At 35.7% G+C, this 13,734-nt stretch overlaps 2 protein-coding genes across 2 annotated transcripts; both read right to left on the bottom strand.

Annotated features, from left to right (window-relative positions):
• Positions 1 to 5,099: 5,099 nt before the first annotated feature.
• LOC108829275 (uncharacterized) lies at positions 5,100 to 6,491 on the bottom strand. The gene is made up of 6 exons (XM_018602941.2): positions 6,431 to 6,491; positions 6,238 to 6,374; positions 6,100 to 6,174; positions 5,860 to 5,997; positions 5,527 to 5,668; positions 5,100 to 5,400 (listed from the first exon to the last, which is right to left on the bottom strand). Exons 2-6 carry the CDS (start codon positions 6,352 to 6,354, stop codon positions 5,240 to 5,242), a joined length of 633 nt encoding a protein of 210 aa, XP_018458443.1. The 5' UTR covers positions 6,355 to 6,374; positions 6,431 to 6,491; the 3' UTR covers positions 5,100 to 5,239.
• Positions 6,492 to 11,059: 4,568 nt separating this feature from the next.
• LOC108829269 (uncharacterized) lies at positions 11,060 to 12,184 on the bottom strand. Its single transcript, XM_018602936.2, has one exon. It carries the CDS (start codon positions 12,182 to 12,184, stop codon positions 11,060 to 11,062), a length of 1,125 nt encoding a protein of 374 aa, XP_018458438.2.
• Positions 12,185 to 13,734: the final 1,550 nt, after the last annotated feature.

Below are 13,734 nucleotides of genomic sequence, written 5' to 3'. Positions count from 1 at the left end.
CACACTAACTTTGTTGTTTGTGTTTATGTTTCTTGGTTTGTTATTTATGTTCGTAGAACTTAGTGTAACTTAGGATAACTTTGGTTAAGTATTTTTCTGTTTGTATAATTCGGTAAACTTTGTCAAGTCAAAGTTTTCGTTTTTCATTTGTTAAACTAAGAAAACTGAAAAAAAAAACATGTCACTGAATTAATTTGATAGAAGTTATGATAAACTGTACAACCAAAATTTCAAAAAATATTATGACAGTAGGAATAAGACAATTATTAATATTTTGCTTCCATTATTGGGTCATTCAATCCGCATGGTCGTTTGAGAAACCAAACAGAGACATCATTAGTATTGGCAATAAGGATTTGGATTGGATTTTGAGAACTTCTCGATGATAACCTAATTTCTGCATCAGCACTTAATAAATAGCCTTAGAGTTTTGACTCTTGATTGGCCACCATTTTTTGGAAAAGAACCTGAAGATTGCCCATTAGGTGAAGAAAGATGGAAAATAGAAAATGAGATGAGAGAAAATGGGTTAAGAGGACTGAGAAGATAGTAGAAATGAGAAAACCCTAAAAATTAAGGCAATTATAGTTACCAACTTCGTTTCTGAGGTCTAAAAAAATAGAATTTTGGGAGGGAAATTTTCTAAAATTTGGGCGGGAAATTTTTTACAGCATTTTTGGGGTCAAATTTTACCAAGTTTGTAGTTTTACAAAAAAGCTTCAAATTTTTACTTTTCTATTTTTGACATTTTTTTTGTTTTACTGTACTCTAAAGACTTATATTATAGTTATTCCACTTATATTTTGTTTCCTACAATCATTTCCCATCAAATCATGTTGTAATATAATTAATTTCGTGATATATATAAGTTTTGTTATGTTACAAGGTCAATACTAAAAAAACATAAAAGAACAAGGTATTTGCTCAATTATAAATAGTACACAGCTTTTTTTTTTTTTTAACTCTGAAACATACCAAGGTTCGAATAGAAAAGAGAGCCTCCAACGGCATCACAACCACAAGTAAAATTAAAAACAACTGAGCAACCTAAAATCGCAAACAGCCAATAGCACCCTTATGATCTTAAACCTTCTTATGCAAGTAACCTTCTTAGCCAACAAGGATCCCCCTGTGCCACATAAGACTGCCATCTTTGTTCCTTTGTTACACTACGTGCAATCAAGAAGGCCGGCTTATTGGCACATCTACGAACTAAACGCACCTCCCATTCAGCAATCTGACTCATAACTTCTCTTATCTCAACACCATGAGCTCGAAAAGCCGGACATTCTCTTGGTTTATTCATAGCCATAATAAGATCTGAATCTTCCACTTCAAATGTAACATTTGGAATCTTATGAGCACACATACTCTCCGCTGCCCAAATCAGACTCAAGCGCCTCGCTTCTAAGAGCGACGAGACCCCGTTGAAAGCTCTCCTGCTATGAAGCAGCGTAACACCTCCACTGCTTCTAACAATCCAGCTAGCACCAGCCACCTGCGTCTTCTTAATCCAAGACAAACCAATGTTGCATTTTACCCGTCCAACACCCGGCGCCTTCCACACCACATTTTTACGAGCCTTAATTGCCTTCTCACTCACCTCTTTCTTTGAGTGTTCGTGAGTCTCAAACCATCTTCTCGCCTCCTCTCTGCATTTTAACACTGTCTCTTCTGCCTCATAATCCTTCCCCTCAAACGTGAATGCATTTTTGTTCTTCCATAACATCCACAAAATCCAAGGAAACACCCTACCAACCTCCTTCGGTATTCGCTTGTCTTGACCCACAGCCATAAGATAGCTAAAGTTCTCATATAAGGACCGATTTTCAAAACTCCTTGGAGGGAAGGGCACACCCGAATTCGCCCAGACCACACGAGCAGCTGGACAAGTGAATAGTACATGATTAATAGATTCACCTTCTTCCCCACATTTTTGACACCTCGGATCTACCTTCATTCCTCTAGCCAGACATTCTCCAGCAACACCAAGTGCATTAGACAAAGCCTTCCCCGAGAAATTTTTTATCTTCGAAGCAGTATCCACCTTCCACACCTTGCTTCTCAGACCATTCAAAGACGGCTTATTCTGAGCCTCTGTTCTCACTGCAGTCTTGTCAAGAGAACAGGCCAACCTATAACCTGTTTTCACCGAGAAAGCGCCCCACTTATTGTGTACCCATTCGTAAGAGTCCTCCTTCCCCCCCAAGCTGGCTTCAGTTTCAGAACTTTCTCAATATCACAAGGGATAGTACACAGCTAAGTGATGAAAATTTTGTACGGTTATAGTTATACATAATTATACATAGTTATACTATTTTTTTCATACCAAGTTTTACTAGGTTTTCTAGTTCTTTAAATAAAAACTAGAGATTGACCCACACACCTGTGCGGGTTTTGATTTATATTTTTATATAAATTGATATTTGTTTTTCATAATTAGTATCATATATTTTAGATGTATCACTATATAACTAAATGTATATTGGTTATTTTAATATTTTAGGTTCATATACATCATAATCGAATCCGAACCAAAATGGATAATATGATGACTTTTGGTTATTTTTTTTTGGATACAAAAAAATCTGAACCGAATCAGGTAATATTGTTATTTTTGGTAAAAATATTTAAAAATTTTAGATAAATTATTTATTTGGATATTTTTAAGTTCCAATACATCAGAATTGAATCCACTCGGAGCTGGAGAATCCGACTCAAAAGTCACCAAAAGAATTTATAGTACTCGAACAGAGCCTAATTTCAAAACTCAAAAAATCTTATACCTCAAAAAACGATCCATACTTGAACTGGTATCTGAAAGACCATATAGCTAACTATATATTATTATATTTACCTGAATAATTATAAAGAGTAAACTACTATTTTAGTGGTATTGAGGTGTTCTAGTTTAGACGTCATGTGTGTTTTTTACATATTTATAAATAAATATTGATTTTATATAATATTAGTATATATTTTATTATATAATTTATTAAATAATTGTTTATTATGAAGTTTTTAATTAAAATAATTTTATAGTTTATATTGAGTAATTTTATTTTAGTTTTGAATTGTCAACGGTTTCATTAAGATTTTTAAAATATGATCTGCCCGTCCGCACAAATATATTTTATATAGTTTTTCATGGACCAAAATTTTAATGTATTATAAAAATGTTATATATCCTTATTTTAAATTTGGTGCTATATGCTTTATATTTTTCAACATTTATAAATTTATATTTCAATTATTTATTATGTAAATAACTCTTTATATGGTTTTTTTACTTTTTAGATATTACTAATAAATGATGAAAACTATAACTACATAGCTTTCAAACAATATTGTATTCTAAAATTATTAAATATATACAAAAATTTATTTTTATTAAATAATTGAAAAATATAAGTATGTAGTTTTAAAACAGTATTGTATTTTTCCTTATTTAACTGCATAATAATTATTATTACTGCATTTGTCTAAATACATATAATTACGATATATTTCCACAAAATTAAAATCATCATCATGGTGAATTGTATGAGACTGAGTGTACTAAAACAACAGCAATAACGAAAATAACCATTACTCATTCTTTAGCTTTTTAGGTCTATCTAACGTTTTACATTGTTACACTGAATTTAAATAAAGAATATGTGCGTTTGTCAATATTTTACAATCAAAATAAGAAGTATTTTTAATTACAATATAAAAGCAATAACATTAATAGAAATTTATCTTTAATTGATTGAATAGTGTATCAAAATATGGTAAATTTGTTGGTTAACTAGATTATAAAAAGTAATAGTTTTAATTTTAATTAAATAAGGAAAATACAATAAATAATTAACATTAGATTGATTAATTAATCCAGTGGCATAGGATTATAAATATGGTGCAAATTTAAGGATTAGTCTTAATTTATACTTCTCTTTTAATATATTCGATATTAATCTATTGTGTTTCTTATGATTATATCAGTGTTTTTAATTATCCAAATAGATCAGGACCTATGCTCAATTAGTTAATTATGAACACGGATTTAAATTTAAAGTTTCTAATTCCTAACAAATGAATTAAGAGTTATTCTTGGGTTTCGGGGGAACCTTTAGGTTCACCAACCAATAGGAATCAAGTATTTCACAATTAATATTTTTTAAATTTTTTTATAAAGGAAACAAATATTGCCAAGTTATATTATGTTTCTAAAATAAATAAAATACAAACAAATAAAAATAATAGTAGTTACAAAAATGATTTTTTAAAAAATATTTTAAACATCGTCATAAAAACACTAAACCCTAAATCCTAAACCCTAAACCTTTGGATATACCCTAAACCTTTGGGTATACTTTATACCCTTGGATAATCTTAAACTCTAAAACCTAGTATATGCAAAAAAATAGTATTTTAACGCCGTCACCGAAATACTAAACCCTGAACACTAAAACACAAAATCTTATAAATACTAAACCCTTAATCCTAATCCCTAAACTTTTTTTAGGATTAAGTATTTAGTATTTTTAAGATTAGTGTTTAATATTTTTAATTTAGGGTTTAGTATTTATCCAAGGGTTTAGAATATAGAGTTTAGGGTTTAGTGTTTTGACGACGAAGTTAAAATATTTTTAAAAATCTTTTTTTGCATATATTATTACTTTAATTTATTTTTAATATTTTTTATTTAAAAAATATAATATAACTCGACAATATTTTGTCTTCTTTTTTAAAAGATATTAATTGTGAAATGACTGATTCATATTGGTTGGTGAATCTAAAGGTTCACCCTAGGAATGAATCCAAGAATAAATCATAAATTAATAGAGAAGATGAATGCTAAATTCAAAGGAGTTTGAACATATATGGGTTGTAAATCTATAGTAAAGAAAGAAAGGAAGAAGATAGAGCACGAGAGAGAATAATTTTGATTGGTTTATCTAAAAATGTTAATTTAGACTTTGACAACGTTTTTGAAAAGTATCAATGAGAACTATGTGAAAATTAGTAAGAGTGACAGAATAAATTTGCTTCATTAAGAACATTTGAGATTATCTCTCTGAAATGTGAGAAGATAACCTTTTGTCAAAAAGACAGACTTTAAAGCTTATATAAAGTGTTTAAAATATCAAATCTATGTAATTTACATATTGGAAAAAAGGAGGTATGAAGGTCATTTCAATTTTAATTAAAAATTCATCAATCTGGCACATTTACAATTAGAGACATATTATAAACTCTAACGAATATCCAAAGACTGGATGGCGAGTTTGGCTGCAATTGAAGAAATGTTCTCCTTGATGAGTCCCATTGAAAGTTTTAACCTCTCCATTGTATCTTTTATATCCATTGCCTTTAATTTCTCCTGTTGTAACCTTGACAGTTCCGACTGTGTGACTCCTGCAAAACAAGAAAACCCGAAAAAACAATACTAAAGGAAACTCCCAGAGCCGTAATTTAATAGTTTTAAACAGAAAACCTTCTTCATTCTTGAAAGCACAAGAGAGAAAAAGATATGGGAATCACCTGAAACCGGTTGAAACGCAGCGAATGATAAACGTTCTTGAAGGGAAGGAAAAAAGGATTCTTCACATTCTCCCGGTGGCTCATCTTCAGCCCATTTCAAAGAGTTAAAGAGACGAGTTTGAAGCAGCGAGTCATCTGGAGCCTGTTGTAAAAGAATGTAAGCCAGCACTTCAACTAATCAGAACATTACAGTAAAAGATCTTTACACTACAAAGCTATTCTAGAACATTCCAATTCTATTTTCTTACTACAGGCCTCTAAAGGGAGCGAGCGGATGATACATTGAGTTGTTTACAAGTAAATCAGAGAGAGCTTTAAGTAGGTTTGTTGTACCTTAAGTTTGATCTCCAAGCTGTTGAGATTCTTGATAGATTCCTTTAGGTTGGATATTTTTGAGGTTATTTCATCGCTGCTCTCATAATTAAAACGATCTTGTATTGGTCTGACCTCTCCAGACAAATAAGGATCTGCCTGAGATTAAAAAAAAAAATCCTAGTCACTTGTTTTTTGTGAACATAATAATTCACAGTGCAATGTTTAACAAAAGGATTAATTTTTAGTTTGCATTCTTACCCCTAGAATTCTCGAAATCTTCACACGACCAGCTCCTCTAATCGAGACAAGTGCTCCAATGTCTAATCTCTCGACCTGTAATATATGTTGTTTAGCTTGACTCACTCAAAGATCAAAGTCTCATGAGAAGAAGCTTACATTTTCAATAAGTACTAAGCAGCCATATCGAGCAGCAAAGGATGCTTCTGTTGCTTCCTCACTAATCGAAATAGGATCGAGAATGAAATGAACAAACATATTCTTCTTTCTTTTCATCGACTGCAAGAACCAAGTAACTAGATTCATTTCAAAAGCGAATCCGTAAAATAATTGTGGAATCATAGTTTTATACCTCTTCAAGTAGTGCCAAGTATCTTGCTTCGTACAAATGCAATGTTTTACTCTCCGTTGGTACAAGAACCTGTAAACCATATGTTCAAAGCAAGAATTCAAATTTTTATATTTGCTGTGATATAAAGGTTTATGATTCTAACCTCGCTCATGCTGAAGGGAAGAAGAGGAAGATCGAGTGACTTGGCGACAATTTTCAAACGACGTCGTTTCGCCACGCGGACATTGCTAACTCCGGAAATTGAAGTCGCCGGAATTCGAAACCAGCTGCGATATTCGGTAGGGAAGATAGTGGAAAAGAGAACAGAGGAGATTAAGGTGGAAGTCATCGGGGAAACGTAAATCGCAGTATATGGAGACTTCCGCTTCTCGGCCAAACTCAGCCGTAAGAACCATGTGTTTAGAAGATTAGGTGGTGGGGGCCCACTTACAATTTCCGGTTTAGTTGTAAAACCATTTACAATGGTTTCTTTTTTTTTTTTTTTGTCAACTTTTTTAATTTTTATTACTTTAAAGTTGAGTACAACAGCTTAATTGTATAGCCAAGAAATTACATAAGGTTTGTTATTAACTCTAGCTTCTTTGGCTAATTTGTCAACAACATCAACCAAGTTCCTACCGACATGTTTGAAATTAAAATGACTTCTTGTTGCATTCGCCTGTATCTCCTTAGCCATTCCAATCATCTCTGGATGACATATATCTTGCTCTCGGGCTCCTTTCATTATACAATAGAGAATGTTATTCAACTTCAAACAATCAGTGAGGAAAGTGACATTGCTGTAATATAATTTATGGAGTTGTTGAACTGCTGAGCACATCGCCGTTGCCTCTGCTACCAATGGTGTACTGGTAGGATACATTGCAGAGCTTCCTTGGAGTATTGGAGTGCCTTCTTTGCTATGTAAGGACCACCCTATTCCAATGTTTTCATTTGGAGACTTCCATGAAGCATCTACAATGCAATACAACTCAGCCTGTTGTGGAAGGATATCTCGCACTGAAGTAATAACAGGAGTAGAGACAATTTGTTCTGTCTCTTTATTTTGTGTAAGTGCCTCCTTCCATATCTTTGCATCCATATACGCCGAGTTGATGATATGAATTATATGATCTCTTCTGTTTTCAAAGACAAGTTTGTTACGAGCCTTCCAGATTCTCCAGCCAAGAAAGAAAGCTACGTTATCTGCTCGATCTTTTGATATTTTCTGAAGGCAAAACAACATGAGATCATATATAGTACTTATCTGACTTAACTGATATCTATCCTCATTGAGAACAAGAGACCATATCTCCCAAGCTATTCGACATTGAAGTATCATATGGTCTACTGTCTCAGGTTTTTCTCCACAAAGAGGACATAATTCACAAGATCCGTAACCTCTTTTTTTCAGGTTCTCTACGACAGGAAGCCCATTATGAGTTGCTTTCCACCAGAACATCTTAATTTTAGGAGGAATGTTAACTCTCCATAGCTTGTTCAACAAGTTATTACGTAGAGTTACCTGAGGTTGGTTGGACGACTGATTTGGTTGAGCTTCTATGTCCATGGACCGTTGTAGATGATACCCAGTTTTGACTGTATATGTTCCAGTCGTGCCAAATCTCAAGCATAGAGTATCTTGCTGCAATGTCCAGCTCGGTCTAATTCGTAAAATTTTTGCAACATCTTCTTCTCTGACCAAGCTTCTGATTTTGCTGATATCCCATTCTCTGGTACCTGAAATAAAAAGATCTTTAACCATCATCATTGGATATAATTCTGCTCCAGGACCAGTTGGAAATAAATCAGTATCTCCTTGAAGCCAATTATCTTTCCAGAGTCTTATGTTTTCCCCATTTCCTACTATCCATTTGATTCCTTTGCTAATAAGAGATTGGGTCTGGATGATACTTCTCCAAGCGTAGCTAGAAGATGGGGATGCTTTAGCTTCTAGGAAATTTGTTTTCCTAAAGTATTTTGCTTTGTATACCCTGGCTAAAAGAGATGTGGGATTGTTCATCAGTCTCCACGCTTGTTTGGCTAGGAGAGCCTTATTAAAAGCTAACATATCCCTAACTCCTAAGCCACCTTCCTTTTTTGATAGTGTGATTTTATCCCAGGCTATCCAAGGAATCGATCTCTTATCTAGGTTAGCTGACCACCAGAACTGGCGCATAGCTTTTGTAATTTCTTTGACTAGGTTTCTTGGTAGCAAGAAACATGACATTGTATAAGTGGGAAGGGCTGTTATTACTGCCTTTAGCAGAATTTCCTTACCCGCGGGAGATAAGAATTTTGAATACCAGTTTACCATTTTGTTTTCTATTCTTTGGATAATGTATTGGAATGTTTCTCGTCGGTTTTTTCCAATACATTCAGGTAATCCTAAATACTTTCCAAAACCACCTATTTTAGTTATACCAAGGTGCTTAATAATGTTATCTTGAGTGTATTTAGGAGTACCTTTTCCGAAGGAGATTGCTGATTTGGTATAATTTATTTCTTGCCCTGATGCCCTCTGATAAGTATTGAGTATCTGAGCCATATTTCTTGCTTCCTCTTCTGTAGCCTTGCAAAATAGTAACGAGTCGTCAGCAAATAATAGATGAGAGACAGGAGGACCGCTTCTAGAAGCTTTAAAACCATGAATCATTTGTTTCTTAATATTCTGTTTGATCAACCTTGATAAGCCTTCAGTACAAATGATGTATAAGTAAGGTGAGATAGGATCACCTTGCCTGATGCCTCTCTGAGGCTTGATAATCTTCGATTGTTCGCCATTGATCAAGACAGAATAAGAAACTGTAGTAATGCAAGTCATTATCCATTGTCTCCATTGTTGGCAAAAGCCCATCTTTTCCATCACTGCATCCACAAACCTCCATTCCACTTTATCAAAAGCTTTAGCTATATCTAATTTAACAGCCATGAATTTGTTCTTTAAATTTTTTGTATTTAAAGAATGCATCAACTCATGGGCTATGAGGACATTATCTGTGATAAGTCTACCGGGAATGAAGGCTGATTGATTCTCTGTTATAATAGAGTTCAACCAGGGTTTAAGGCGCTCAGCTAATATTTTTGAAATGATTTTATAAACCACATTAGCTAAGCTTATAGGCCTGTAGTCTTTTATGGTCAAGGGGTTTTCTATCTTGGGTATTAGACAGATATGAGTTTCATTAAGTCTGGGGTCTAGATAATTGTTCTCAAAAAAATTCTGAACACAAGAGAAAACACCTGTTTTGATTGCCTCCCAATGTTGACGGTAAAATGCTGCAGACATTCCATCAGGTCCAGGCGTTTTATCAGGGTTCATCGCAAAGACTGCTTTTTTAACCTCCATCTCAGTAATAGGCTCTGTCAGTCTTGAGTTTATCTCTTCAGTAACTGTCCTAGGGATACCTTCCATTAAAGATGAAGATATTATACTTCCAGAACTGGAGAAAAGATGAGAGAAATAGTATTGAATATGTGAGAAGATATCCTTAGCTTTTTTATAGACTTTTCCTTTCTCATCTTGCAAGAAAATGATTCTGTTGTAGCTGCGCCTTTGCTTTACCTTAGCATGGAAGTATTTAGTGTTTCGATCTCCTGCCTGTAGCCACAGAATCCTGCTCTTTGTTCTCCAGTATTCCTCTTCTAGCCTGTATTGGAGCTGTAATTGAGCTTTGAGATTAGTAAGTTTGACATAATCAATACTTGGAGCTTCGTAAGCATCCTGAATGTCTTTCTTAAGCTTAGTGATGAGCTTCTCTGAATTCATATTATGCTTACTTCTCCATTTCGATAGGGCTTTCCTACAATCTCTGATTATAGAGTACATATCTCCTATTGAAACATTAGCTTCTTCCTGCTCTAAAACCTTTTCAATTACTTGTTTTACATCAGGGTATAATCTCCATCTAGGATCATATCTAAATATTTTGGGCTTCTTCCATTTACTACCCTCCGTGTCTAGCAAAAGGGGTCTATGATCAGATCCTATCCATGGAAGTAAAGTGACAGTAGCTGAAGGATATCTCTCTAACCATTCACAATTAGCCATAGCCCTGTCAATTCTAGTCATTATTGAATATCTAGACCGTTTCCCTATCCAAGTATACTTCCCTCCTATTGACTTAATATCATGCAAACCCAATACTGAGATCATATGGTTGAAGAGAGAGAAGGAGCCAACAGACCTGAGTAAGCCTCCTTGCTTCTCCGTTCTGTTTTTTATATCATTGAAGTCGCCCACCATTAGCCTTGGTTTATTCTGCAGAAAACCTGCATGCTCTGATTTTATCAAGTCATTCCACTGCTCTTTTCTATATCTAACATCAGGATTTCCATATATATAAGATAACCACATTACATTAGTTTCATTTTCTACAGACATATGAGTGCAGTACAATGACGGGCTATCCAAAAAATTTATCTTAACCCTGTCACTCCAAAAGAAAGCTGCACCACCACTACTACCATTAGCCGAGATTACAAACGAGTTTTTATAGCCTAAGTCTTGAGCAAGATTCTGAACAACAGTATCTACATTCTTCGTTTCCACGAGAAGCATAAGATCGGGACTAAAGGATTTTTTAATATCCTTTAGATGTGGAACTGTCAAAGAGCTTCCCAGACCTTGACAGTTCCAATGCAAAAGCTTCATGGGCGATCTTGCGGTTTGAGGAGAACCGCCAAACCATTGTTCGGATGCTCTGTCTCAAGTCTCTTTGCTGAATCTTGTGCTGTATCTTCTGCTCCTTCCATAGATTTCCTCTTGGTTCCATGATCTTCTTGACTAGTAGGTAGATCCTCCTGTGAAGTAAGGGTGCTCTCTGTTCCTTGATGTGCTTGGTTGCCTTGAACTTGAACCAGATGACCAACAGTTGCTTCAGAGGCTTCATAGTGGGCAGCATCTGTGATCATAGGAAGCACTGAACCTGAAGATTCTCCCACTTCTCTTATTGTTTTATATTCATCAATGGCTTCTTTCCTTTCCTGAGCCGTCATATAAGGGTTAGTTCCAATATCCATCAGCTCATACTGTCGCTGACTCATGTGAGCTGATTCATTGCAGACATCAAAAGCATGCTTGAGGCTTCCACAGAGAGTACAAAACTTCAAAAGACCCATGTATCTGAATTCAAGCTCCACCGGTGGCTTATTCTTGATAATTTCAATGGACCTTTTGAGAGTGATGACATCGTCGACATCAAAGAGGATGTTAACCCAGACTTTAGCTTCTCTGTTATTCCTCGGCTCTATTATAGAGACATCACCCACTTGACCAAGTCTTGAGCCGATACTGTAAACTATTCCTTGTCTGCGGTATATATTGGGGAGATTATAGATACGAACCCTAAACGGAATTTGCCTGAGATAAGTCAGAGAACCCATATGAGACCATCTATCTAGAGCTACAATCAACCCTCTGTAGGTATATGGCTGTTTCTCCAAAACGTTGAGAAGATGGTGCTCAGAAGTGAAGTAGAAGTTAACTGAATCGTCATCGTTCACTTGACCCTCCACTTTCCCTACCAGTTGCCAAGTCCGAGGGAGAGTGACCTTGATTCCCGGTCCGTTCTGATGTTGCGGGTTTAATCCTTGAGCAACCAAACACAAGCGATGATCCTTTTCGAATTCTCTCTGCGCATCTTCGTGAACTGACCATGGAGACCGGTTAGCTCCGAGATTGAGGTCTTGGAGCGCCTTCCAGATGATGTTTGTAGGATCCGCCTGTTCATAGTATTGTTGATTAAGATCTTGATTATGATCTTGTTCTTGCATGTTGATGTTTTTTGGATCTTGATCAGTACTCATCAATGAAGATTATAGATTTCTCCTGGAGATTCTAGAATCGCCTAGCGAAGGTTAGAGAGAGAAAGTCCAAAAGATTTTTCCTGTACACAATGGTTTCAAAAATTCATTTTTTTTTGTCACTGGTATTATATTAGAAAAAAGGCAGTATACAATAAAAGACATAAAAAGGCAAACATAAAAATTACAAAGAGGCCCAAAGCCCAGTAACAAAAGAAGGCAAATGGAAGATCGTGACTTTGCCAAGATAGCTCACACGTGTAGAGCTCCGAACTCGAGAGGAACACGTGTTTTGGAGCGGAGACGTCACCTAACTTCACCCAGAGGTAAGTCGTTGCCGGACGGACTAACCGGTGTTCCACCGGAAACACACCGGAGACAGGAAGCACGGGAAAGAGAAGTCGGCTATGACTAGATTTCGATTCAGCATAGAAGGAACCAAAAAACGCTTCGAAAACTTGAAACCTAGAACCAATCGAATCAATATTAAAACCAGACGAAAGTCTCAAATCCTTACAATCAAACCAAATCATCTTTTAAAATATAAGTAAGCTTGAAGATGATTAAACCCTAACAAAGAGGGGAGGATGAAACAAATCGATCTAAATGTTTTGATTCGATTGAAACTTTACGATTAAAGAAGCGAGGATGATCCAGACAAACTAAGAAAATAAATTAAGAAAACGAAACCGGACAAGATCCAGTAGAAGAAACTACACAGAAACATCAGAAATCTGATGAATCGTAAAAAGCCAGCAGAAACAACGCTATGAAAGCCGCCGTTCACCGGAAGGGAAGCCCGACACACGGGAGACATAAGCTGGCCAAGAGGTGCTATGATAGCCACCCTTGCCAAAGACAAACCCGATACACGGGTGATAACATCATATTAGAGTCCCACATCGACCAAATATATGGTCCTTGGGCAATATATATGTGTATGGGCAATCCTCCATTCTTGAGCTAGCTTTTGGGTGTGAGTTAGGCACATCACTAATATGGTATCAGAGCCCATGGTGAAAGCCCAGCAGATGATTTCCCATATAAATAGTTGTCTACCTATGTGTAGCCTATAAAAATGGCCCATCTTGCTGTGGTATGTTCGAGATGTTGGGCTTGGGCTGTTTCCGTTGGACCGTTTCCCACCCACATCTCGAGAAGGGCTATTAGATGTGTCCCACATCGTTTAAACATAAGGTCTTTGGGCAATATATAAGTGTGTGGGCAATCCTCCACTCTTGAGCTAGCTTTTGGGTGTGAGTTAGGCCCATCACTAATATGGTATCAGAGCCCATGGTTAAGCCCAGCAAGATGATTTCCCATATAAATAGTTGTCTACCTATGTAGCCTATAAAAATGGCCCATCTTGCTGTGGTATTTCCGAGATGTTGGGCTTGGGCTGTTTCCGTTGGACCGTTTCCCACCCACATCTCGAGAGGGGCTATTAGAGTCCCACATCGACCAAATATATGGTCCTTGGGCAATATATATGTGTATAGGCAATCCTCCACTCTTGAGCT

The sequence above is a fragment of the Raphanus sativus genome, chromosome 1 (assembly GCF_000801105.2).
Source record: "Raphanus sativus cultivar WK10039 chromosome 1, ASM80110v3, whole genome shotgun sequence".
Lineage (NCBI taxonomy): Eukaryota > Viridiplantae > Streptophyta > Magnoliopsida > Brassicales > Brassicaceae > Raphanus > Raphanus sativus.
Note: the sequence above shows the minus strand (reverse complement) of the source record. Positions and strands in the feature narration are given on the sequence as shown.

What these genes read in the sequence shown, in the direction of transcription:
- LOC108829275 (XM_018602941.2), bottom strand. Translation starts at nt 6,354, where the DNA reads ATGAAAAGAAAGAAGAATATGTTTGTTCATTTCATTCTCGATCCTATT. An exon ending in GCTTGGAGATCAAACTTAAG is followed by an intron (nt 5,669 to 5,859) that starts GTACAACAAACC and finishes CTTTTACAACAG; the next exon opens with GCTCCAGATGACTCGCTGCT. An exon ending in TGCGTTTCAACCGGTTTCAG is followed by an intron (nt 5,401 to 5,526) that starts GTGATTCCCATA and finishes CTTGTTTTGCAG; the next exon opens with GAGTCACACAGTCGGAACTG.
- LOC108829269 (XM_018602936.2), bottom strand. Translation starts at nt 12,184, where the DNA reads ATGCAAGAACAAGATCATAATCAAGATCTTAATCAACAATACTATGAA.